The sequence below is a fragment of the Eumetopias jubatus genome, unplaced genomic scaffold (genome assembly GCF_037043125.1).
Source record: "Eumetopias jubatus isolate StellerSeaLion01/CBP00866 unplaced genomic scaffold, mEumJub1_p1.0 scaffold_1, whole genome shotgun sequence".
Lineage (NCBI taxonomy): Eukaryota > Metazoa > Chordata > Mammalia > Carnivora > Otariidae > Eumetopias > Eumetopias jubatus.
In genome coordinates, this window is record NW_028274807.1 from 161,084,349 (window position 1) to 161,112,333 (window position 27,985).

Here is a 27,985-nt window from a genome sequence, read left to right on the forward strand (position 1 = left end):
GCAAACTTGCTCTAAGAAGCAAATCCACTATTTAATGAATAAAAAGCACTTGATACAAGTACTATCCTCAAAGTTAGTATGTTATGAGACGTGATTGTCACCAGAACAAATGTTCACAGTCCTTGCTTTATTTTCATTTGGCCACACACGTTTAAAAAAAAAAACATACACTCGCAAAATACCCAAACATCGGGAATTAGAAAGGCAAAAAACAAGGGGCTTATGGGCTGAAAGGATATCCTAGGCTTCGGAACAAAACAAAACCAATCATCTACTGAAAATGTCTTTGTTCAAAACACAAAGATATTTTGTTTTTAATGGGATTTAATTTTTTTTTTTTTTTTTTAAGGAACCTTTTAAAGACAAAAACTAAGCTTCTTGTGTTGCCTATGGTAGGGCCTGGCTTCACTTCCTTGAAGGCCTTTTGCGAAAATACAGATGCCAACATTCAGTGGCCTTGATGGTTGCCTTCCCCCCTTTGCCCCCAACCTGCCATCTGAAAGTGCAGCACCTTGGGCCCACCACGATGGTAATGGTCAGGGGCTACAGAGCATCTAGGATGTGGTCGATCTTGGTGACCAACTCCTGCCGCTTTCCAGAGATGAGCTTCTCATTCTCAATGTACGTGTCTTTCTTGAGCTTGCCGGCCACCAGCCGCTCGGCTTCCACCGCGGACTTCAGCACCAGCTCCTTGACCTGCGCATCCAGCTTCTGCATCTCGCTCACCTGGCCGAGGCAAGAGCAGGGCAGAGCTTGAGAGTGGTCCTCCCACCCACACTCAGCAGGGCCCACCACCTCCCATGCCTACAGACCCTGGGGCTCCCAGGGCAGAGGGCCTGGCTTCCAATGCCAGCTCCACTTTCTGTACCTTTAAGCTCTGACCTCAGGCCTCAGCTGTACGGGAGGATTGTGAGGATCAAGTGGGAACATAGGGGCAATCCCCCAGCACAGTGCCAGGCACACAGCAGGTCCTCGAGGTACGTTTATCATCTTCCCTTTGGCTGGCCAAATTAGGTCCAGGGACTCAGTTGGGCAAGACTAATGGCGGGGGTATGGCAGAGAGACTGAATGACTCCCCTGTTATCACCAGCTGGGTGTGAGGCTGAGGACTTCACAATCATAATCATTCAACATTCAACAATTACTGAGTGAGCCACAGTGCTAAGCACAAGTCCAGGCTCTGGAAAACCGCAGTCAAGACAGATGAGGCATCTGGCCTTCAAAAAACTACCAGGTAATACTCGAGCACATAAAGAGAAGAGCTGCAGAAAGAGGTAGGTGCTATGAAGAACACAGGGTTAGGAGAGGGAGTGCTGCAAGTGGTGTGTGGAGAGGGGGATCATCAGGGCCTCTGAAGGGCACCTCTGGGGAGAAAGGGGTCTCCTCTTCCTTTATAGGTGACAAGGACTCACTCACAAAGCAGGTCCCAGGCAGGGCTCTCAGGACTTTACATGCACTAACTCATTTCACACTCACAACATGGTGAGGTAAGTACTGAGACATGAAGAAACGGAGGCACAGAAGTTAGGTAATTTGCCCAGGTTGACAAAGTCTGAATCAAATGCCTGATTCTAAGTCTAGGTTCTTCTCAGCACACACAAGCATCCTGGAGCCTTGCCCAAGCTGGCCTCCGGGAGAGGCAGCTGTCGTTCTCAACAGCGCCCATGTGGACAGTGACGTGGAGGCTAGCAGAGCTTTCCGAACCCAGCCCGTAACCAAGACCCCCAAACTTCTCGTTCCACTCTAGGGGCTGGCTCCACAGGACAAACCAACAGTGAGCAAGAGTTGCCTGGCATGTGCCCCACCCAGAGCAGCCCCGTGGTGCTCTAGTTGGGGGACAATCCCTGAAGGCATAACAAGGGAGGGCAAAGAGCTGAGGGACTCCGGGACGGCAGATACTTACTTTGTCGCACAGGTCAGAGCCCTCTGTCTTCAGCCTGGACTGTAGCAATGCAATCTCACTGGTCAAGGCCTTGTGCTCTGTCTCCAGGCTCTTCCTGCCACTGTTGAGAGTGGACACATCCCGCGACTGCTTGTACCTATTGACGGTCTCGTCAAAGTGACGGTAGAGACCTATTCTCTTGTTGACCAGGGTCAAGACCTGCTCCGTGATGCAAGCCACCTTCATCCTGGCCTCCGCAGCTGGATCCTGTGGGAGAACATCATGAGTGACAACATCCAGGCCTGAGCCTCCCAAAGAGTACCCACCACTGGCTGTGCAAACAAGAAAAGCCATCTTCCTGGAAAGTCAGAGAATCAAACCTTTGCTGACACCAAATCTGGACCAGTTCAGCAAAGGGCAGGACTGGGGACATGAAGATGAAGAAGACATTCACTTCAAAGCCCGGCAGGGCAGAGAGAGGATGGGAGAAACGATATTAAATGCTAGAATACACCATGAAAGGGATAGGTGAGGTGCTAAAGGAAGAGAAACCTCCGTGTAGGTCAGGGGAGGCTTCCAGGACATTTATTATGTCTCTCTCCTTAAAACCTTCAAGAGTTTCCCAGGGCCTAAAGGATAAAGCCCAAGCTCCTTATCCTGCCATTCATGACCCTTTAGATGAGGCTCTACATACTTTCCAGAATTCTCTCTCATCACATGTCTACTTCAGACAAGTTCTAACTTGGCAGCTCAAAGGCCAAATCTGGTCTGCAAATGGTTGATTTGGCCCATAATTTTTTTTTTTTCTCAGTAAATTATCAAAGTTTTAAGATCGGGAAATGTATATACAAGAAATGACCCGTTCATTCAGTGAAGTACTCTGCAGCTATACAAAAAAAAAATAATAATGAGGGAAAGCTCTATGAACTGTTTTGGGTAAGTCTCACAACCTGTTTAGTTTAAAAAAAGGACAAAACATATATACTTGTGCTACCTTTTGTGCAAGAAAGAAGAGGAAATAAGAATTAAAGTATCTGCTTATTTCTGCAAAATAAATCAGGAAGGATATCCAGAGACTGATGAAATTGGTTATCTACAAGGCAGGGTTTTACAAATTCATAATCAAAGTTAAATACTTACAGTGCCAGACGGAGAAACTACAACAAAATTCAAAAAAAAAAAAATGACCCTAACTGTATTTCAAATGAGTTAACACCGGAAAACTCAGCCAATTACCTTGGAACTCAGTACTCTGACAAGATATTCTCAGTCTAGAGACAAAAAGAACTGCTAACAAATTTTGGGAGTCTACCTGATATGTCTGGTGTTTCCGGGGGCACGAGTGCAGCAATTCTGAAACTATTTTGTGTGTTTACAGAATTCAACAAATGAATAAACACACTGACGCTGGGGTCCAGGAGAGAAGGAAAACTGGTGGATGAGAGAGGACAGCAAGAACCCTGTGCCGTCAGACTGGAGTGAGACATCCGTGTTAACTGCTACCGTAAATCCCATACATCTCTCCCCAGCTCTGTCTGCTGAAAGGCCCAGACACAGCGACACCCAAAAAGCAATGATCACACCTAGTTCCCAGATCATGCTCTCTAGGTACCATTTCCACATTGAAAGGAACCAGGGCTGCCTGGAGAAAGTAGAGAATATGCCTGAAACATGCTGCTGGGCCTGACAATAAGGAAGTGCTCGAAAAAATGAGGAGACATGACAAAAATGGACCAATGTGGGATAATCTGAGCATCAAAATAAGTAATACCAGTGAACAGTAGCCCACAGAGTAAGGAAGGAAGCCAGGAGTCCCAACAATAACACCCAGCCAACCAGTCAACCAGGAAGAGAAGCTTCTCCTTCCAGCACAATTCCTTCCAGTAAGGAATCACAATTTTCCAACCACCACACTAACAGCAGATTCAGACAAGAATCAATACTAAATGCTAGGACTAATTGGTGAATGTATATGAGAGTATTTATATAGCCTCAAACAGATCATACATTAATTGCAAAGAGAAAAACGGTAACTTTAACATGAAGAAATTAGGCAGACATCAACTTAGCCAAGTAAGGACAGTTAATAACATTCCCAGCACTGGGACCAGCTAACATCAGGTACCCCTGAGGGGATGTGCTACAAATATGGCACCACTTTATAGCACTCTTGCCAAAAATGCATAATCTCAATTTAATCAGACAGAAACATATGATACATCTAAGTTAAGGGATATTCTACAAAACCGGTCTCTACACGTCAGATATGTCAAGGTCATTAAAGACAAAGAAAGGCTGACGAGCTGTTCCAGATTAAAGGAGACAAAGGAAGCGTGACAACTAAATGGGATGCATGATCCTCAGCTGGATTCTGGAGGAAGAAAAACAATTGCTAAAAAGGTTACAGTCACCGGGACAGTCTGCCAAATCTGAACACAGCTTGCATGCTGGTTAACAGCATTACAGCTACATAACATTTCCTGAATTTGATCATTCTACTGTGGTTATGTTAAGAGAATACTCTTGTCCCTAGGCTACATGCACGCTTTAATACTCAAGGGGGTAAAGAATATAAATGTCTACAACTTACTCTCAAATGGCCCAGGAAAAATAATTATGTGTCAAGAGAGAAGCCAAATGTCAAGTGCTATGTCTAGGTGAAGAGTATACAATCGTTATTTTTACTATTCTTGCAAAGTTTCCGTAAATGTGGAATTATTTTAAAGGAAAGTTTTAAAAAGACAAAAGCAGGGGCACCTGGCTGGCTCAGTCAGTGGAGTGACTGAGTGACTCCTAATCTCAGAGGTTTGAGTTCACGGCCCACACTGGGTGTGGAGCCTACTTAAAAGAAAATTTAAAAAATAAATTAAAAAAGGAAAGCAGCATTTATAGCTGAAAAAGTGGAACTATTTCATAATAAAACCTACACTCAGCCCTTCTGTATGACAAGGCTTGCGAGCAGCTGCCTCACTGGGCAGCCTGTCTATGGAACCAGCCGGATCAACGTCTTTGCTGCATGTACCCTACTGCTCCCTATGGGTTCCACCGAAGCCCTCCCTGCCGCTGCACAAACTGTTCCTTCCAGCTTAATGCCCTTCCCTACTCTGTCTGTGGTCACCCTCCTCAGGACAGCCCCACCATGAAGCATACACTGCCGGCTGCCCTGTTTCCACAGCACTCGCCCACCAGCGGCAACCTGCCTCACATAACACCACACACTCTGTGACCACAGCAACAAGAACAGGATCTCTCTCTTTACAGTAAGGATTAGCAGAGGCCACAAGCAGGGGAGAGGCTTCTGGGCAACAGGGTTCTGCCTCGGGCTTGTTGAGAGGACCCCCGTGCTCAGTAAAGCTAACAAAACACATTATCAAGGACACAAAACGACTAACAAATGTAGGAAAAAAGCCAAGGGGTACCTTTGTGATGGAAAAGTCCAGCCTGACGTAGATGATGACAGTGAAGAACAAGATGTAGAAAGCAGCCACCACCAGCAGTGGCTCCTGCAGCATGAGCACCTTATTGAACGTGTAGTGGACCTAGGGGAGAGAACACGGAGCATGGGCTTCCACAGGCCTGCATGGACTCAGACACCCGGGGGCAACAGAGGGGCCTCAGCAGGCCCACGATCATCCAGGCTGCCCCACCCACCCCCAGAGGTGACTGTGCTCAAACCCCTGCAGCCCAAGGAGGGAAAGATAAAGACAGGCAAGTCCATGGCTGCCAGGACCCCATACTCTGGGAGGAAGACACAGAAGGCAGACCAGTGGAGCACTCACCACGATGTCCTGAATGTGCTGTTCCACCAGATTTTTCTTATAGGCAACAATCACAGGGCGGCCAAATGTGTCTAGGTAAGTGTAGTGCAGCTCATCTGGGGCCCGACTGATTTCATAGGGACTGTCAACTTGGATGTTCCTGGGCACAGGTAGGAATGAAATACAGCCTAAGACAAACTGCACTGACCAACAAGGTTTATTTAGGGCTGGAGAATTCTAAGGCTCAGGGGGCCTTTCAGGGTCACTAAGTTCCTGCTCCACTCTGTTCCCCTCCTGCCACCAGGGACCACCAGACCTCCCGAGACAGCTGACCCGCTGCCAGAATACCCCGAGTATTAGACCACTCTCCCACTGAAGTAATGACCGTCTCCCTGCTAGTGCTCCCTTGTTCTTGCTAGTGCTCACCAGTACTGGCCAACCCCTGGAGTCACACAGCCCACACAGCCCTCCTGTGCACTTCACCCAACAAGAGCCTCTCGGGGACTTGAAGAGGCCCCTGAGAAGTTACTCCAGAAGTTCTTTCTCCTCACATGACACAGAACTTTTATAAGGTACAGTGGGACATGTCCCATTTTTGTCTGCCTGGATCCACTCTCCCTCCTCCAGGTTCTCACGCTCTAGTTTTGCTAGAACTCCCTATCCCCCATAGGAGGAACAATCAAGGTGCCGATCCTTCTGGTGACCAGAGTGGGCACGTGACCCAAGAGAGGGCAAACAGACGCTCCCCTTTGAGATGAACCTAGAGCGAAGTGACAGAGACACACGTAGGTGTTTACCCCTCCTGCCAAGGGCAGGTCCCCTGTGAACAACTGTCAGTTTCCACCAAATGGACTCCCAGAGATGCTCTGGCTCTGCAACTTATGCTGCCAATGTATAAGTGACTTACCCTTCCAAATGCACTCCTTTCTGCTTAAATTGGCCAAAGACAGCACTACTGTTTGTAAGCATGGAACCCTAATACACCATCAGGATGCCCCTTTCTGAACCCTGGTCTAACCAGCCCAGGATAAAAGAAAGCCACTGTTCCATTGCTTTTCTTTTTTGTATTAACACAGCACAAGGGCTACCTGGCTGTCTTGACTCCGCATTCTGTCCTGTTGGAGATCATTCCATCCCATTTGGATGCTGCACCTGTCATGCAGAGGCATTCTGTCTGGGGAATGTATTTATCATAAATAAACCTTGTGCCCTCATTTGAGTCTAACTTTTCTGTTTAAACTCCAGTCAGAAAGTCCCTACAGACCTCTCACTCAAAGCTATGTGCTGAGTACCTACTCAGCACCCCCAGAACATAGCTTCCCCTTGAGGTACAAGGCAACTACCAGAGAAATGGGAAGCAGAGGAAAGGAATAGTCACACTCACTTGGCCCCTTCGGGCAAGATGATCTTCACTGTTAGGGAATCTATCACTTGCTCATCAAACACATGGTCCACGAACCTCATCTTCAGTGCATACTGGTCACCTGAAGAAAGACAAACACGTGCAGGGATGTGAAAAACCGAGAAAATGACACAGGAGCTAGGGGGAAGCACAGGGTACAAACACTCTCATCTTACACAGAGGAGGAAAGAGATGCTACCTAAAGTTAAAGGACTAGGAGATTCTGGGAGACAGAGGTGATACCGGCAGCATACTATGGGTCTTCCCCAATTTTTACATAAAGACAGAGCAACTAGATAGCAAAACCAAAAACGCATGGAGCATTTTTTACAACAAAACTAGGTAAAACAAGGATCTCCACGAACCCCAAAATACAAACGGGGAAGTCACAAAACACCAACAACACACAACGCACACATTACTAGTGTCTGTAAAGGAGAAAGTAGAGGGAGGCAACAGGGCAAGTGACAGACCTGAGAAGAGCCCCAAACAGGCGACCATGCTGACTAGAGAAGGAGGCAAGCCAACTGTAGAAAGCAGCTGGAGCTCCGAGGAGTCCTCCCCTGACCCCACATGGTGGGCGAGCAAAACATGCCCACGGACCTGTGAGTCTAGAGCAGTCTAGTCCCTGAGAACTTGGAAAAGCCATCAGAGCTCTCCTCCCAGGACAGCACCCTAAGTGGAGGAAAAACTGCCAGAAGAAAATCAAAATATGATACTAAATCAACAGAGAACTGGCAGTTACGATACCTCCTCCTAAAAACTCACATTAAAAATGAACGGGGGGGGGTGCGCGCCTGGGTGGCTCAGTTGGTTAAGCGACTGCCTTCGGCTCAGGTCATGATCCTGGAATCCCGGGATCGAGTCCCACATCGGGCTCCCTGCTCGGCAGGGAGTCTGCTTTTCCCTCTGACCTTCTTCCCTTTCATGCTCTCTTTCTCTCATTCTCTCTCAAATAAGTAAATAAAATCTTTAAAAAAAAAAAAATGAACAGGGGGCCTGGCTGGCTCGGTTGGCTGAGGGACTGCCTTAGGCTCAGGTCATGATCCCAGAGCTCCAGGATCGAGTCCTGCATCAGGCTCCCTGCTTCTCCCTCTGACCCTCCCCTCTCGTGTTCACTCTCTCTAACAAATAAATAAAATCTTAAAAAAAAAAAATGAACAACAGAGGGGTGCCTGGCTGGCTCAGTTGGTAGAGCATGCAACTGTTGACCTCACGGTTGTGAATTTGAGCCCCACATTGAGTGCGGAGCCTACTTAAAGTTTTTTTTTAATTAAAGAAAACTGAGCAACAGAAAAAGGGTGCCCCTCACTCTCAGGGTAAGTTATATTTTTAAAAGCTACCAAAAAAGCGAACATCCCAAGAGAAAATGAAAACATGCCAGAAATTCATGCCACAAAACTGATTAAAACTCCTCCTGCAGGGCACCTGGGTGGCTCAGTTGGTTAAGCATACTACTCTTGGTTTCAGCTCAAGTCATGATCTCAGGATCGTGAGATCGAGCCCTACATCAGGTTCCATGCTCAGCATGGAGCCTCCTTAAGATTCTCTCTCTCCCAGGGCGCCTGGGTGGCTCAGTCGTTAAGCATCTGCCTTTGGCTCAGGTCATGATCCTGGGGCCCTGGGAATGAGCCCCGCAACAGGCTCCCTGCTCCACAGGAAGCCTGCTTCTCCCTTTCCCACTCCCCCTGCTGTGTTCCCTCTCTCACTGTGTCTCTTATAGTACTAAAGGTACTATAAAAATGACACAAGTCATGAAAGAATATAAACCAGAATTATAAAAATTCAAAAAAGTGACAAAATGCAGGGGAAAATTCAGGAAATAAATTTTAGAAAGAAAATAATTGTTTTAGAAACGAAGGATAAGCTAAAAGGAATAGAAATGAATAAACACAACAGGTAATGTCTTATAATAAAAAGTAAAAAGTAAAGTTTTCAATGAAGGAAAGATTTGAGAAACTGCCAAATATTGAAAACAGGCAAAGACTCAACATAGAAATAAAAGGAGAAAACTTACAAAAAGGTTTCAAAACTGTAAGTTGAAAAAACATAATGCAGACCCAAGAATAGGAACACGGCAAACAGTGCCAAACGTGTTCCAGAAAAGTATTAGATTTTAAAGAAAGAATCCCTTTCAATATTTATATAAAAAGACTTATAAAGGGGAAAAATTAGATCATCATCAGACCTTGACAGTGACATTTTATACCAAAAAAAGTAACGTATTTAAGATATTCAAGGAAAGACATATGAGCCAGTGATGTTATATTCCTCAAAATGGCTTATATGCACAAAAGGCACAACCTGTTATCAACTATCAATATGTGAGAACTCATTCCCATAAGCCCACCCTAAGGAATCTACTAGAGAATGAGCTTCAGATCATCAAAATGACTAGAGCTGCCAATGTAAACACTGACAGGGTAAGCATTAACTACAGCTACTATAGAGGTAAATCTAGAGTGAAAAGGGGCACCTGGGTGGCTCAGTCGGTTAAGCGTCTGCCTTTGGCTCAGGTCATGATCCCAGGGTCCTAGGATGGAGTTCCACATCGGGCTCCCTGCTCCTCAGGCAGTCTGCTTCTCCCTTTCCCTCTGTCCCCCGTTCATGCTCGCTCTCTCTCTCAAAATAAATAAATAAGATCTTTAAAAAAGGGGGGGAGCACGCTGTGTAATGGCTATTTGTTCTGACAATAGATATACAGTATACACACAGCACACCAAAATGGGGTAGAATGGGGAGGGGATATGCCAAAAATAAACTCTTTTCAGTAATCATATTGGAAGTGGTAGTATGACCATTTTTTATTCTGAGACTGCTGTGTATTAGGTGTGGGATAAAACAATTAATTGTGGAATGCTCTAATTCTGTCACCTTCTCTGTCCTTCAGAAAGAGGACTCTCAATATGGAATTAGATACAGATATAACATAGGAGCAAAATCATTACAGTTCACACTATTAAGTAACTATATAAAAATTCATAATTTTTTTACACATAGACATAATACACACCTAGCTCTGTTAACTGAAAAGGCCTAGACTCTGACCAAACTAAGAACAATATGCATTCCTAGTTCTCAGACTGTGGTCTTAAAACACGTTTTTCTACAAGAAGAAACTAGGGCTTTGAGGAGAAATGGCTGATTCCAGGTCTGAGGCAGAAAATATAGAAGCTGGGGGCGCCTGAGTGGCTCAGTTGGTTAAGCATCTGCCTTCAGCTCAGGTCATGATCCCAGAGTCCTGGGATCAAGCCCCATGTCAGGCTCCCTACTGAGCGGGGAGCCTGCTTCTCCTTCTGCCTGCCGCTCCCCCTGCTTGTGCTCTGTCAAATAAATAAAATCTTAAAAAAAGAAAAGAAAATATACAAGCTAGGCCAAGAATGTCTTTCATAAGACATCAAGGAAGGTAACAGCTTTCAATATGCAAGAAACACAGAAAACACAGGAATACTGAATTGCACTTTAAGTAAGGAGTCCGCAAAATCCAGACTGTAGGTTACACTGCAAGTGGCTCACGTTCTTCAGCAGATAAACTATAAAAAAAAAAACACAGATGGAGAAAGGAACTATGGATTAATAGACTCATTAAGACATCAAATTTTTTGAAAAGGGTAAAACTAAAGTAGAGATTCTAGAGACACACACTTGGGTGATAAAACTGAACAAAGTCAAGAAAGTGGTTACTAAAAGGATGGTAACCACTATTGTGGGGAAGGAAGAGGTACATGGAGAGCTTTCTGGCTGGCTGGCTCAGTTCAATTTCTGGGCCTGAGTGGTGGTTCTGAGGTGTTCTTATAGTCATTTACTGAGCTGTACATTTGTGTGGTTTTCTCTATTTAATTTTCTATCTAAAAGGTTTTAAAAAAAAAAGACAAAGAAAATATGGCAAAATGATTATAATAATTAGTTCTGGGTGCTTGTGTAAATGTGTTTATTATTCTTTGAGTTTTTCTCTTTTTTTTTTTAAAAGATTTTATTTATTTATTCATGAGAGACAGAGGGGGAGAGAGAGAGAGAGAGAGAGATCAGAGGGAGAAGCAGGCTCCCAAGGAGCAGGGAGCCCGATGCGGGACTCGATCCCAGAACCCTGGGATTATGACCTGAGCCGAAGGCAGACGCTCAATCATCTGAGCCACCCAGGCGCCCCTCTCTTTATTTTTTAAAAACCTCAAATTAAAAGAATTGAAGCAGTTCCATCTTATGATGGAACTGGGGGTAAGAGGATTTTTACCAGACTGTTGGAACTGACTACCAAATGCATGTTATTACAATAGTAACTTGTCCCCACCCATTAAAAAATTGTTCCTAATATCCCAGACTTCCAAAAAATGACAATACTCTTCCTATCAAAAATGACTGGCAACTGCTAAAAAAACAAAAAAAACACACACACAAAAAAACCACCACTAGAACAAAAATGCAGGAAACGTAAGAAAATGATAGTCTCTCCCCTTTCTACTCCCTAATTACTAAAGACTGACCCAAATTATAGAGGTACTCATAGCTTGGGAGGTTGTAGCCAACGATGTAATGGGTCTTCCACCCGCCAAACAGAGGGAAGCGAGGCCGAATTTCCATCTCTACAGAGTCATCCAAAATAAGGAGGTGGCTGGTGGAAACATTGCCAATCTCGTCCCGGTAGTAAACGTCCTGGGCAGCGGCAGGGAGGATGGTCTGCAAGAGAGGGGACACACCTTCTAAAGCCCTCAGGCACTTACTCACAGGAGATGATCCTAAAGACAGAAAAGAATGTCTGAGCCAAGAGCCTCCCCATAGCACTAAGTAAAACAGTCCCCAAACTGGGAACAACCCAAAAAGAAGTCTAACTAGCCCCCCCACACCCGAGGCTTCAAAATTTTTGGATATTGCATCTATTTCTCAATCATGGTAGGTAAAAAGCCAATTCTCCTAAACAATAAATAACGAAGACAATCATAAATACCTTTATGAATACTGAAGGATTAATACAAAGATAAACATAATCTCTAAATTACTCTACAGGGAGAGAAACTAAAATTGGGAGAAATTACATCAAATCGCTAGGTGGTAGGGTTATGGAGGGGTTTTTCCACCTCTTATTCTTTACTATAGCTTCCAAATCTGTAAGAGTATTTTCATAATCAGGAAGAAACAATTCTAACACTTCATTCACATAACGAGCCCTTCTATAATATGAAGTACAGATGACCCTTGGACAACACGGGTTTCAATGTGCAGGCCCACTTATATGTGGATCTTTTTCAGTAAATACAGTAAATACTGTAAATTTATTTTCTCATGATTTTCTTAACATTTTTTCTCTAACTTATTTTGTTATAAGAATACAGTACATGATACATACAACATACCAAATATGTGATAATGGACTGTTTATGTTAATAGTATGGCTTCCAGAAAACAGGAGGATATTAGTAGTTAAATTGTCAGGGAGTCACAAGTTATATGCAGATTTTCAACTGTGCAGGGGGCCGGTGTCCCAAACTCTGTTTTCCAAGGGGGTTTTCAACTGAACATGTTTTCAGTTTCCGACTGTACATGAAAATATAAGATTTCATTTATAAGACTAAAAATATATAAAACTTCATGTACAAGATGATCAAGTATCTTTTAAAAAGAGCATTATAAAAGAAAGGAAATATTAAAATATGAGCAATATTAATTCTGGGGGGTGGTCTGGTTTTTCCTATTATTCAAATTTTCTTTAAAAAACATGGCCTACTGGGGTGCCTGGGTGGCTCAGTCGTTAAGTGTCTGCCTTCGGCTCAGGTCATGATCCCAGGGTCCTGGGATGGAGCCCCGCATCGGGCTCCCTGTTCCGCGGGAAGCCTGCTTCTCCCTCTGCCACTCCCCCTGCTTGTGTTCCCTCTTTTGCTGTGTGTCTCTCTCTCTAATAAATAAATAAAATTAAAAAAAAAAAAAAAAAACATGGCCACTTTGGGGCACCTGGCTGACTCATTCGGTGTAGCACGTGACTCTTGACCTCAGCACTGGGAGTTCGAGCCCCATGGTGGGTGTAGAGATTACTTAAAAATAAAATCTCTTTTCAAAAGAAAAAAATGGCCTACTTATACAAATGGGGGCATTTTTTTTTTAAGATTCTTTCTGTTGGTTCTAACCCTGTGAACTCAACTACTTGAACACCAATCGATCCCAAACAACGGTCCATATTTAGATACTTTCAAAAAGCTAAAGGGCAAATGTGATAAAACGATATTTTCTCCCCTTTGCACATCCCATACCTTAAATGAGCGGATGGAGGCTATTCCACTATCTGGCTGTCTCTGGTAATCATAGCGTGAAAAGGGTCCCTTCAGCACAGCCCCTGTGTGCTTCAAGTCCACATTTTCTTCCACAGCAATGTTACCCCAGTGAGAGACCTCGATCACTCGGGTCATGCTGGTGATGGTCAAGAAAGGGCTGTTGTTCTCATAATGTACTTTAAAAGTATCCTGGAGAGAAAGGAAACAAGTAGTTCCAAGTCTGGGTGACAGATGAATCAACACTAGTTTCAAATACAATGGAGACAATCCATACATCAGCAAGAGAATGGCTCAATTATGGTCTATCAAATGCACTCTGTATTCTAAAATGACGCTTATTACTAGGACTTTTTAATGGCATATGGAAATAAATATTCATGATGTATTACTAAATGGAAAAAGAGGCTACACAAAATTGTTTTAGGTTCCAACATAAGTATCGTTTGTATTTTAAAAACAAAAACTTCTACATGCCACTTATCTTACAGACTACAGGAGGAAAAGAACAAAAAGAACCTGAAATGAAATATGGCAGAATCCCAACACAGACAGGAAACAGAATTCTTAGGTTGTTTCTACTTTCTCCTTGTAGTTTTTGTTTTCAAGATTTCTACAACGAGCTTTTTAAATTGCCTTTTGAATAATTTTTGCAGTTTTGAAAGAAAAAATCTTAAACTATAATAAAGAAAAATTCTGACAAGGTATATATATGATCTCATAAAGACATAACGTCTACCCAATGAGCTAGCAAATGACCTCAAAACTGAGGATGATTCATAGCACTACTGGATTTTTTCTAACATGGAGAAGACCTACCCAGAAAAGTTCCCAGATAACTTGTTCAGCTAACATGTATGGAGCTAAAATATGTGTCAGTCACTCTTTATGAGGGCTAAACAAATGCATGTTCATTTAATCCTCAAAACAACACAATGAGGTAAGACTACTCATCTTGTTTTACAAATTAAAAACACCGAGGCCCAGTAGTTTTAACATATTCAAGGTCATAAATAAATCTAAGTGGCACTACTAGGTCTTCAGGTCTTCAACTTTTTAGCTCTGGCTGCACACTCCTCCACAGTCAATACTGCATCCCAGGGAGCCCTCAGCGAATTAAAGGAGTTACCTTTGGAAATTCCTCCACTTTGCCAATTTCCCCACTTAAATTAGTACTAAATCTTTCTAGTCACTAAGTAATATAAATGCCCTTCTATGAATACACACATGGAACCTTAGAAATGGGATCTAAAAGGACAGAAGGATCAGGAAAACACCCTTCCCCAAAAGTCCATGAAAAAGGACATCTTATTAATTCTCAGAATTCTCAGAATTAAGAATCCATAGATTCTTAAATGTTCAACTTCATGCATAATCATATTTGATAGTATTTAATGCCAATATTGATAAGGATACGAGGAAACTAGCAGTTTCTGACTGCTGGTGCCATAATAAATTGGCTAAATCTTTTGAAAAACCACTTGGCGACACACGTCAAAAGATTTTTAGGGGCGCCTGGGTGGCTCAGTCGTTAAATGTCTGCCTTCAGCTCGGGTCGTGATCCCAGGGTCCTGGGATAGAGCCCCGCATCAGGCTCCCTGCTCCGCGGGAAGCCTGCTTCTCCCTCTCCCACCCCCCCCCCGCTTGGTTCTCTCTCTGTGTCTCTCTCTGTCAAATAAATTAAAAAAAAAAAAAAAAAAAAACTAAAAAGATTTTTAATTTTGGGGGCGCCTGGGTGGCTCAGTCAGTTAGGCGGCTGCCTTCGGCTCAGGTCATGATCCCAGGGTCCTGGAATCAAGCCCCACATCAGGCTCTCCATTCAGTGGGGAGCCTGCTTCTCCCTCTCCCTCTGTCTGCTGCTTCCCCTGCTTGTGCTATCAAATAAATAAAATCTTTGAAAAAAAAAAAGATTTTTAATTTTTTAAAAGATTTATTTATTTGAGCAAGAGAGTGAGGGTGCATGCATGGGTGGGGAGGCAGAGGGAGAGAAAGAGAGAATTCCAAGCAGACTCCCTGCTGAGCACAGAGCCCGAGGCAGGGCTCAAGGCTGGGCTCGATCTAGGACCCTGAAAGCATGACCTAAGGCAAAACCAACAGTCTGAAGCTCAACCAACTAAGCCACCCAGGGAGCCTCCACATCAGGAGATTTTTAAAGTTCGTATGTCTTGATTTGAAAACTTTTACTTCAGAAAATCTATCCTATGGCCAACACACATGAAAAGATGCTCATCATCACTTATCAAGGAAAGGCAAATCAAAAAAATCAGATATCCCCTCACACCTCTCGGAAGGGCTAAAATCAACTAAAGAAACAACAGGTGTTGGTGAGGAGGTGGAGAAAAAGGAACCCGCATGCACTGTTAGTAGGAATGCAAACTGGTGCAGCCACTGTGGAAAACTGCATGGAAGTTCCTCAAAAAGTTAAAAATACAACTACCTTATGATCCAGCAATGGTCCTACTGGGTGTTTACCCAAAAAATACAAAACCACTAATTCGAAGAGATATATGCACCCCTATGTTTATAACAGCATTATTTACAACAGCCAAGATATGGAAGCAGCCCAAGTGCCCATCGACTGATGAAAGGATAAAGATGTGGCACGTGCGCACGCACACACACACACACACACAATGGAATATTATTCAGCCATTAAAAAAGAATGAAATCTTACCACTTGCAACAACATGGACGGAGCTAGAGTATAATGCTAAGTGAAATCAGTCAGACAAAAACAAATACCATATGATTTCACTCCTATGTGGAACTTAAAAAACAAACAAGCAAACAGAATATGTATATAGAGAGAGAGAAAGAGAGAAAGAAATATCAAGAAACAGACTCTTAACTATAGAGAACAAACAGGACAAACTGATGGCTACCAGAGGGAGGTGGGGGGGGATGGGTGAAATAGATGATGGGGATTAAGAAGGGCACTTACTGTGATGAGCACCGGGTGCTGTATGGAAGTGCTGAATCACTACATTGTACACCTAAAACTAATATTACACAATATGTTAACTAACTGGAACTAAAGTCAAAACTTAATTAAAAATAAAAAATAGGGGCGCCTGGGTGGCTCAGATGGTTAAGCGTCTGCCTTCGGCTCAGGTCATGGTCCCAGGGTCCTGGGATCGAGTCCCGCATCGGGCTCCCTGCTCCTTGGGAGCCTGCTTCTCCCTCTGCTTCTCTCTCTCTCTCTCTCTCTGTCTGTCATGAATAAATAAATAAAATCTTTTAAAAAAATAAATAAATAAAAAATAAAAAATCTACCCTATATAAAAAGTTATATGTAAAGAGCTGACCACTACAGTGTTAGAGAAAAAAAGCTAACTGTCCAACACAGGAAACTTGGTAAATAAGCTATAAAACATCAAATTATAGGATCTTAAATGGCTATTAAAAATGATTTACAAAGGCTATTTAAATGTTTAGAGAATATTCTAAGTGGCAAAGTATGCAATACTTTATACACAGTATGATTTCCATATTAAAAAGCCCCTATGCTTAGAAAGAAATGACTCAGGTCCTACCAAGTCAAAAGTGGATGTCAAATTTCCCTCTGTATTTGCCAAACAGTCTCTCATGAGCATTTTATTAATTTAAAATGGAAGAGGGGCGCCTGGGTGGCTCAGTCGTTAAGCGTCTGCTTTCGGCTCAGGTCATGATCCCAGGATCCTGGGATCGAGCCCCGCATCGGACTCCCTGCTCTGCAGGAAGCCTGCTTCTCCCTCTCCCACTCCTCCTGCTTGTGTTCCCTCTCTCGCTGTGTCTCTCTCTGTCAAATAAATAAATAAAATTTCAAAAAAAATAAATAAAATGGGGGGAAAAAGTCCAAAATCCAAAATATTCAAAATTTAGAAGCTTATACAAAGGAGACACATTTCTGTCCCCAATATGAACTGAATCACTCAGTTTTAAGTAAGGAAAAGAAAGAAATAATGCACTTAGAAGAAACACAACTCAGAGAGCAGCCGGTCCCTTGGCTCCACAGAGGCATGTGCCCCCAGGGCTCTCTGCACCACAAGGTAACTACACCAGCAATCACAGAGAAACACTCTCACTCCCCCACCAAAACCCCTAAGGCTAGAGTATACACAGGGTGCTACTTTTCTGAGAAATGGGGGAATATAAATTTACTATAATCTGCATATATTTATAGAAAAAAAACATTAGAAAGATAGACCAAAAGCTAATATAAATGGTCACCAAAAAGAACAGACAGAAGGGAGAAGTGGAAGCAAGAGTTCTCTGAATATACCTTGTTAAATAATTTTGGCTGTTTTCATTTCAAAAAATTGTATCAATTAAAAAAAAATTCTTAACAGTGGAAAATGACCCAAAATGAACAGCCCTAACTATGTCAAACTGACATCTGAGAGACTGAGAAAACAGAAACAATTATTTCAAGTGACATTAGAACAAACTATTTTGACTGTACCTCCTCAGTGACACATGTTCTAAACACAGAGATGCATAGAAGTCTTAAATATCCATGTATTTTAGAAATGACAATCAAGTATATAAGCTGAAATGACACGATTCCTAAGATTTGTTTTAAAATATTACAAAAGAGGAAAAAAAGACTGCTGATAAGTGTGGTAATATTCTGATACTCATTGACAACGTCAAAGTGATAGGCGTATGGGAAGTTATCACACTATTCTCTATACCTCTGTATATGTTTGAACTTTTCCATAACAACAGTCTTTTTTAAGCCTTGACTGCTCCCTCTACGTTTAAGGCCCAACTCCTAGGCTCAGCAAGGCAGCCAGCTTTACTACCCCAGAAGCCATCCCCGCCAGCACAGCACCTGGTCTCCTATCTCTGGGCCTCTACCCACAATGCCTTGTTCCATTCTCCCCCAACCCCCACTCCAACCCTCCACATGCTACCTCCTTATTTTTTATTATTCTTCTTTAATGTGAGTATATTTGCTAATTGTGCTACATACAACTTGCCCATCTTCCCTGGAAGCTAATTTATTTGTAGTCCAGTCTTGGAGGAGTCATTTAATTTCACTGATTCTGTTTCCTCATCTATCGCTAGACAATCAAAAAAAAATTAACTGTTTTTAACTCTGATTCAATGAAATGAATGATCTTATTTAAAACACTATCTACAGAGCCTAGGAAATAAGATGGGGGGTCAGCAAGTTTTTCTTCCCTTCCCTAATGCCCTTCTCCTCCACCTTGCTTGCACTTAAAAAGTTAATGCCGCTGGGCTCACATTTTATTTCATGTGATGGGAGTTCTGTTAGTGTAACTTTGAGCCTTTTCGTCCAGAGGACCGGCATCCCGTAAGTAAAGCGAAAGTTGGAGAAGAATAGACAGGGCATGCTCTGCCCAGCTGCTCTTCTCCATCTGGCATACCTGCCAGTAGGCAGTTAGAGAGCTCACTTCATCTGCTGGCAAGACTTCCACATGGAGAGGCTTGCCCTGGCCCACCTTATTTGCATGGACACTTTTGTCTCAGTTTGGGATTCAATATTAGGAAACCTCCTGCAGTACCTGCAGATGAACTCTATCTCCTTCAACCTAGTTTACCTGTAATAAAGCTACATATTTTTTCACTTCCTACCTACCTCAATACTTTTGTTTCTCAGTGTGTACAGAACTTGGGAAGGGGGAAGAGGATTGCTGTTTGTGGGGCACCCTCAGAGACCTCAGCAATCTCCAGTTATCGTCACTGGCTAATATTAGGCTTTGACAGGTCCTAAATGCTGATGGAATAATTCAACTCGGCTCATGGTGTCACTGCTTCAAAAATCCAAGTCATGAAGTTTATGAGGTTCATCTGCCATGTTTTTCCTTATTAGACAAAATCTTCCTAAACCTCCCAGCCTCTAGCTATACTCCCAAAATGAGAAAGGTGACCCCCACGGAGTCATTTCACAGCAGGTGAAAATGTTTGGGGATAATCTTAAAAATGACTTCAGATTTACACCCATCTCACACCACCAAGCCCGTCCACTAGTAGTCACTCCAGAAGACATTCTCTGAAGTAGGTAGAGACAGACTGGACTCCACACCAGCCTACCTGACTGTAAGCAGGGATGTCTCTGAAAGGTCCATAATCCAGGAGGTCCTCAGAGCGCGTGGGGTTCCCCAGCTTGGTGTAGCTTTCTACATTTCGGGAGGCAAGCTTCACACGCATCGTCTGTGTCTTCGTTGGATAGGGAGAGTAGAAATAATGGTTCCCCTCAAACACGACAAACTGTTTCTCTGACTGGGTGATCTGGGTTGGATACGGCTGAAGCACATGGGTATAGACTGTTTCCACAATGACCGAAACCTTGGCCCCAGGATCGAGAGCAACTGGGAGCTTGACTATGAAGAATCTCCCACTGGAGCAAGAACAAGGCAAGAAAATTAAGAGATGAAGGGAACTGAAAACAGAAATAGCAACTCAAAGTCATTGAGTTGTATGTTGCAACATTTCGTACCCAAGACAAAAAGCAGTTACCTTTAAGAGATCATCTTTAACCTATTAATTCAAGCCTTTTAAGACAGATGTCTGGGTATTCATTTCACAATTGTTTATAGTAACAGAAAAGCATAGCGGCGCCTGGGTGGCTCAGTTGGCTGAGCGTCAGACTCTTGGTTTTGGCTCAGGTCATGAGGTAGAGCCCTGTGTCGGGCTCTGTGCTCAGCAGGGAGTCAGCTTGAGATTTTTCTCTCTCCCTCACCCTCTGCCCCCACCCCACTCTCTCCCTCTCTAAAATAAATAAGTCTTGGGGGGAAAAAAAAGGTATAAAACGTAAAGGTCCAGCAAGGTCCAACAACAGGATAATGGTTAAAAGCATTCCAGCAGAGCCACACAGTGGGATAATGGCAGCCACTAAAAAGGATATTAAGCATTTCCATGTACAGTGTAAATAATAGAAATCAGTTCACAAATGGCACAGTATGATTCTACCTTAAAGAATAAACATAAACAAGTGTATGTGAAGAAAAGTATTCCAATGAATGTTTCCAAACTGTTAATGGTAACTGTCTAGGGAGGAGAATAAGCTTTATTTTGTTATTTTCTCCAGTTGGTTTTATGAACGTGTACCACTCTCATAACTAAAAAAATAAAGCTACTAGCATTTTAAAGAAAAAGAGATGGCCTGGAAACTACTAAAATCCATAGGATATTAACTCAAAAATAAATCTGAATTTTCTAAGCCAGAAGATAACTTTTGGTAGGCCCAGAAACTGTTAGTGGAAAATTAAAGGCATTTAACAGGCTTCTTTGGAATTTGTCCTCCGAGGTCAGAACACGTCAGAACACGGATCACTTTTCCTGATATGGCCTTAGGGAACTCTAATCTTGCGTATCTTCATCAGTCACACCATCACACACTATCACTACTCTGAATATAGTTAAGCTTTACACCTTCTCCCAGGACAGACTTAACCAATTCCTGGCTTCAAGTTCCAGATCTGCTTTTCATCCCACGCTCTGCCCTGAGCACTAAACTCTTACTTTCAAAGGTTCACTAGACAGCTCCACTGACCACCCAACATACCTAGTATCACTAGTATCATTCATGATCCCAATTCCTTACTCTGTTAATACATACTACTACCATCTGACCACTTCTAAACCAAAACCCTCCTACATCTTCGGATGCCTCACTCGACTCCATCCCTAATGTCTGGTTAATCCTGCCTTAGAACGTCTCTCAAATTCATCCCTTCCGGGATTTCCATTGCTGCCCCCTCAGTTCAAACAATTCTCCCTTGCCAAGATTATTACATATCTTCCTAATTAACCCCCTAATCTCTTTCTCCCTCTAGCCCATTAACAAAGTATGACACAACCCCACCTTAATTTTCACATGAAATGTCCCAGCATAACTGAATCTCATTTTAACAACATTTCAGTGTTCCAGAGTGATCATTAGAAATATCAATTCTCAGGGGCGCCTGGATGGCTCAGTCAGCTAAGTGACCAACTCTTGGCTTCGGCTCAGGTCGTGATCTCAGGCTCCTGGGACTGAGGCCTGCATCAGGGGCCATGCTCAACATGGAGTCGGCCTGGGATTCTTTCTTTCTCTCTGCCCCTGCCCCCCTGCACTCTCTCTAGAATAATAAATCTTTTCAAGATTTTATTTATTTATTTGACAGAAGGAGAGACACACATGAGAGAGGAAACACAAGCAGGGGGAGCGGGAGAGGGAGAAGCAGGCTCCCCGCCGAGCAAGGAGCCTGATGTGGGACTCGATCTCAGGACGCTGGGATCATGACCCAAGCCAAAGGCAGACGCTTAACCGACTGAGCCACCCAGAAGTCGTCCCTGGAATAATAAATCTTTTAAAAAAAAAAGAAGGAAATACTGGGGCACCTGGGTGGCTCAGTCATTAAGCGTCTGCCTTCGGCTCGGGTCATGATCTCAGGGTCCTGGGACGGAGTCCCACATCGGGCTCCCTGCTCTGCAGGAAGCCTGCTTCTCCCTCTCCCGCTCCCCGTTTGTGTTCCTGCTCTATCTCTCTTTGTCAAATAAATAAATAAAATCTTTTAAAAAAAGAAAGAAAGAAAGAAATATCAATTCTCGGGGCACCTGGGTGGCATAGTCAGTTAAGGGTCCGGTTCTTGGTTTTGGCTCAGGATGTGATCTCAGGGTCATGAGATTGAGCCCCGAGCCCCACATACGGCTTCGTGCTCACCATAGAGTCTGCCTGAGATTCTCTCTTCCTCTCCCTCTGCCCTCCCCACTCCTGCTCACTTGTGCAAACTCTCTCTCTAAAATAAATAAATAAATCTTAAAAAAAAAAAAAGAAATATCAAGTCTCATTGCAACTTGGAAGCAGCAGCTAATGAAAGCTTCTGAATGATGAATGACTAGGCAGACAACACAGAGCTGACTATACTGGCATCTAAGGAACAGATTTTTTCATGGATCAGAACAAAGACACATAAGTTGTCATGTTAGGGTTGCAGGATAAGTGACTTGTTTAATGTTGCCATTAAGTTTTATATAGACAGATTAATAAATTTAAAATTATCCCATTTATACGCTTATGTAAAATTATGTATAAATGGGTATATGCATAAAGAAAATAGTTATGTCATATTCTCATTTTTTTTTTAATTTAAAACTAACAAGAAAAAAATCTTTAAACTTTGCCAAGCAAACAAAACAAAACAAAAACAAGCTCTGCCAGGCAGGGAGACCAAATTTAACACTTCCTGAATCATGTGGGGACTGACAGCTGTAAGGTTCAAAGGTTTGCTGGTCAAGAATCAAATATTTTATTTCTTTTTATGATAAACTACAGCATAAGCTAACGCTGTTTGCCTCAGCAAACAGGATATTTTAACCTTAGCACCGCTGACATTTGTGAGTGGATAATTCTTTGCTGGGAGAAGGAACCTGTCCTGGGCACTGTAGGATGTTTAGGTGCATCCTTGGCCTCTACCCACTAGATGCCATCAGCACCCCTCAGCTATAACTAAAAATGTCTCCAGACATTACCAAATGTCCTGAGCAGGGCAGGGCAGGTGCAGGACACAACTGCTCCCTCCTCCAGTTAAGAATCACTGAGCTAAAAACATTTCTTCCTCCTACATCACTCATTCAACAAATATTTCAATGCCTAATCAGTACCATGCAAAATACTGATAACTGTTGAAGCTAGGTGATGAGCTATATGGGGATTCTTTATTCAATTCTTCCTGCTTTGTATTCATTTTGGAAAATATCCTGAACAAACCATTTTACAATAACTAGTAAGTGCCAGGCCCCGTGGTAGGTGCTGAGGTTAAAGTGGAGAACAAGGCAAGTCCAACGCCAGCCTTCAGAGAGCTCGGTCTAACTCCCGAAAAGAAGCACCACGTTCAATGCCGTGAAGGCTCAAGAGGAGGTGGGGGGGGTAGAACTGTCTGCCCTTTGGAAAGAGGATGGTAGCCAACAACAGATGGGAGGTTATTTACTGAGACAAACAGCCTGGAGTATCACATACCATACTGATTCTCTATCTACTGTTTGGAGATCCCTATCCCCACATACATTAGCAGACCTGACCTGGTATGAAAAGAAGCTACCTTCCTGTAAAACAAACTGCCACCGTGAGGGGCAATTTTAGCATCACTAATCAGAAAAGACATCAATGGGTCTATAATACATTACAGCCTGTTGCTTACTTACCACACACTATATTAACTGAAACAGCCTCTAAAACACCAGGTATGTCCTCAGCAACTCTCCTACCCTATGATTCCAACCAATAGGATAACCTACAAGAAGAGGCAGAATATACAGACAGTCTGTTTGGTTGCTTACCTTTTACCCTTAATTTTGGTTTCTCGTACTTCCAAATTGTTCTCTTCCTCATCTTCTCCCTTCACCTGTAATAGGACAAAAGAGACTACTCTTTTTATTATGTCTTTCAGCCTCTAAATTTGAGTCAACAGTTAAGCAACTGCCTTAGAATGTCCACAGTAAATTATTCAAACTACAAGAACTTAAAAACTCTGGTAACAATTTTTTTTCCATATGAAACATTAAGAACATTGTCAAAGACTTACTTTTGCAATGAATAAGTTGTATAGTAAGCTCTATAAATACATAACATTTTTCTGAATGACGAAACACACACATATAAATGAAAATTACACTTACACTTTACATTTCCCAATACAAAGGTGACGTTTTCTTCTCCATTTACATTCAAATACACGTTTGCATAGAAAATAAATAGTATTATTTACTGTTGTAGTAGAAAAGTCTCACACATTGCCAAAACTGGTTCTACTTGCATGAAAGTTAACAGTAGCATAACTAACAACCACTGCTTGTCACAATCCCTTATTCTCATCCTTCACTGCAAAAGGATGTGTAACCAGGAAGAGAATGTTAACTCCAGCAGGCTGCAAGGTCCATCTGAGAAAAAGTAGACACCCTGAATCATGAGAGGTGGAGCAAACTATAAGGAAAACCTAATACACACTGCCGATCTCTTTGCCAACCCAAACTCTGCTAAGAAAAAAAAAAAGTAAAACTACTTTTTGGGCTGAAGCACTTGTTCCCAATAGGGCACACAGAACTATAATGAGGAAGAAGCTATTTTTATTATTTTAAAATGCCTAAAAGTGGGCACCTGGCTGGTTCAGTCAGTGGAGCATTCGACTCTTGATCTCAGGGTTGAAAGTTCGAGCCCCATGTTGGGCGTAGAGATTACTTAAAAATAAAATCCTGGGGCGCCTGGGTGGCTCAGTCGTTAAGTGTCTGCCTTAGGCTCAGGTCATGATCCCAGGGTCCTGGGATCGAGCCCCACATTGGGCTCCCTGCTCCACGGGAAGGCTGGTTCTCCCTCTCCCACTCCCCTGCTTGTGTTCCCTCTCTCGCTGTGTCTCTCTCTGTCAAATAAATAAAATCTTTTAAAAAAATAAAAAATAAAAAATAAATAAAATAAAATCCTTAAAACAAATTTTTAGGGGCACCTGGGTGGCTCAGTCAGTTAAGCATCCAACCCTTGGTTTCTCTTGGTTTTGGCTCAGGTCATAATCTCAGGATCGTGGGACTGAGCTCCACATTGGGCTCTGCACTTAGCAGGGAGTCTGCTTGTCCCTCTCCCTCTGCTCCTCCCCCTGCTCGCACTCCCTCCCTCGGTCTTTCTCTCTCAAATTTTTAAAAAAAATTTTTTAATAAAAATAAAATGCCTGAGGGCGCCTGGGTGGCTCAGTTGGTTAAGCGACTGCCTTCGGCTCAGGTCATGATCCTGGAGTCCCGGGATCAAGTCCCGCATCGGGCTCCCTGCTCGGCGGGGAGTCTGCTTCTCCCTCTTCTCTCTCGTGCTCTCATTCTCTCTCTCTCTCTCAAATAAATAAAAACTTAAAAAAAATAAAAAAAATAAAATGCCTGAAAGTAATCATACAATCATCCTCAATAAAGCTGCTCAGGCTAATAAAAACAAGCTTCATCACCTTGACTGGAATCTTATCACAATGGTAACATTCTAGTATACTCGTGCTTATCACCATTCAGTTACATGTTGATCTCTTACTAAAAGATATTAATTAATAAAAGACCAGAGAGACAAAAGATTTCAAATACAGGATCCACGTGAGAGGAAAAATACTAATATGGTCCTTGGTAGTAAGAAGATGAGGAATCACTAGATCCTCATCAGAAATCATCACTGTGGGGCGCCTGGGTGGCTCAGTCGGTTAAGTGCCTGCCTTTGGCTCAGGTTATGATCCCAGAGTCCTGGGGTCCAGCCCCATGTTGGGTTCCCTGCTCAGCAGAGAGTCTGCTTCTCCTTCTGCCCATCCCCCTGCTCATGCTTTTTCTCTCTCTCAAATAAATAAAAATCCTGAAAAAAAATTCTTTAAGAAGTCACAATTGTCCCTTCTAACCAGTTCCTAAAATTCTACATGGAAGGCTGAAGATAAATCCACTGAAAATTCAAACTTCTAGCAACCTTATCAAGACCTCCAAGTCAATTGTTGAAAAATACACACCCTCTTTGCTAAGCCTAACATCTAGTTACATTTCCCATTGGGATAGGGGTGTAAAGGAGCACACATATCTATTTAACCCGACTCTCTCACGGGACTATAAAATTAACAAGCGATTTTGAATTAATCTGGTGATGCGACTGCAGGTCTCACATTCCTACACAACCCTACCTCAGAGCCATCTAGGCCAAAAGAGGCAATGGGGTACAGTGAAGAGCACACAAAGTTGGAAACTAACCTAAGCCCCGATTCACTCATCGCTCTAAGAGCTGACACAGGGGGTTTAAACAACTTAACTCCTAGACTGCACTCCTCACCTGCAGTAAGCCTACACCTCAAAGGGCTGTTATGAGGGTTAAAGAGAATGTACTTAAAACACCTACCACGGACGCCTGGGTGGCTCAGATGGTTAAGCGTCTGCCTTCACCTCAGGTCATGATCCCAGAGTCCTGGGATCGAGTCCCGCATCGGGCTCCCTGCTCCCTGGGAGCCCGCTTCTCCCTCTGCCTCTCTCTCTCTCTCTCTCTGTCTCTCATGAACAAACAAATTTAAAAAATCTTTTAAAAAAATAATAAAAGGAAATGACATTAAAAACACACACACACACACACCTACCACAACACCCAACACAAAGTAGATTGCCAATAGGACATGTCTGCAGTAATCCAGCATTCTCCAGCATGATGGCAGATAGCTTCTACTGCTGTCTCGTTAAACTGTGGCAACTTCAATTTATCAGAACTAGTTTTTTGTTTTTTTTTTAATTTTGTTTTATTTATTTATTTGACAGAGAGAGGAAGAGAGCACAAGCAGGGGGAGTGGTTGGCAGAGGGAGGAGACTCTCCGCTGAGCAGGGAGCCTGACAAAAGGCTGGATCCCTGGTCTCCAGGATCATGATGAGCCACGCAGGCGCCCCCAGAGCTGGTTTTTATAAAAGAATGGGATTTAACATTCAAAACACTCAAAGGTGGCAGCACACATTTAAATGAAGTTTTGATCCGTCTTTACACAAACCTTTGAGTAAAACTGTGCATTCCATCGTAGACAAGGCACGAAAAGGAAGAGGAATCCTTTCAGAGGTATAAGCCCTATAAACCCAGCTTTACAGCTCCAGATTCAGTGAGAGAGTAAGATGTACTTAGAAGAAATACGACACTGTAATGACTATTCTCTCAACAAATAATTGGGTAATCACTTAATGGACGTTGCTTAATGAAAATAGTAATAAAAAGCAAACCTATGGATATGTAAGCCAACATTTTCTTTCCTTGAGAGTTGTAAAAATGTTCACTGAAATGCTGGGGAAGTACATAAAGCAAACTTCCAAGCCATATACTGCTGAGGGGCAGGAACGAGAACCGGCAGGAGGAAGGGAGTGATTCGGCCTTGACCTTTCTGTACACTTTAAAAGAGGTTTTATTACCTACATGACTTCTTAAACTAACTTTAAGGAGAGGGACAAAATTTAAAAAGCGTTCATTGGCAAACTTAAGTGTATTACACTAACAACGATTTCAAATTACAAACCGGAAAATACACAATGTTACATTAATTCCCTGAATTAAGGGAATGATACTCATTTGGGCTCATTTCTTCCTCCTCGGGTTGGGCTCCTGAGTCAAGTCGTGGGAAATGAAAGTTTGGTGCACACCCGCGCGCCGCTAGGCCCTTCGCGGAGACGGCCAGTAGCCTGGTTTCCCCGGGCAGGGCGGGCAAGGGGAGCTCGCTCGGCCCGAGGCCAGCGCGGGTGCTGCCCGCCCGCCCGTCCAGGAACGGCCCACTCGGAGGAGTGGGGGGCCGCGATCGGACAGCTGCCCACGTGGGCGGCGGCCTCGCTTCAGCAGGCTTACGCTGACGTGTCCACCGAGGCGGCCGGGCTGGCGCGTGCCGACCCCCGCCGCTCGCCCGCACTCACCTGCACGCCGAGGTGCGCCAGCCGGGCCTCGAGCTCGGGCTCCAGGGCCAGGAGGAAGGAGGCTGCGCGGGATGTGGAGCCGCCGCCCGGGTGCGCCAGGACCACCTCGGCCGTCACCTTAGCCAGATGGCTGCTGAGGTCCACCGTGCGCTTCACGTCCTCGTTGACCAGCAGCGGTGCCTCCGGGGAGGCGCTGCCCAGCCCCGGGGCCCAGGCCCCGAGCAGCAGGAGCAGGACCAGGCGTGCGACGGGCGCCTCCATGACCGGGACGAGCTGAGCCGCAGGCCGCGCCGAGCGCCGCCGCCGCCCCGCCTCCGGCCACTGT

At 43.6% G+C, this 27,985-nt stretch overlaps 1 protein-coding gene across 1 annotated transcript; it reads right to left on the reverse strand.

The window, feature by feature from the left end:
- Positions 1–108: 108 nt before the first annotated feature.
- On the reverse strand, positions 109–27,965 carry RPN1 (ribophorin I). The gene is made up of 10 exons (XM_028101728.2): positions 27,661–27,965; positions 23,569–23,633; positions 19,339–19,645; positions 13,282–13,491; positions 11,524–11,716; positions 7,025–7,124; positions 5,662–5,800; positions 5,302–5,421; positions 1,904–2,149; positions 109–726 (listed from the first exon to the last, which is right to left on the reverse strand). Exons 1-10 carry the CDS (start codon positions 27,919–27,921, stop codon positions 544–546), a joined length of 1,824 nt encoding a protein of 607 aa, XP_027957529.2. The 5' UTR covers positions 27,922–27,965; the 3' UTR covers positions 109–543.
- Positions 27,966–27,985: the final 20 nt, after the last annotated feature.

Bases quoted from the DNA above. Each gene is read 5' to 3' on its own strand.
- RPN1 (XM_028101728.2), bottom strand. From the start codon at position 27,921: ATGGAGGCGCCCGTCGCACGCCTGGTCCTGCTCCTGCTGCTCGGGGCC. The intron at 13,492-19,338 runs GTAGGCTGGTGT...CTTTCTCTCCAG, and splicing joins ACATCCCTGCTTACAGTCAG to GATACTTTTAAAGTACATTA. The intron at 5,801-7,024 runs GTGAGTGTGACT...ACCTGTGCCCAG, and splicing joins ATCTTGCCCGAAGGGGCCAA to GAACATCCAAGTTGACAGTC.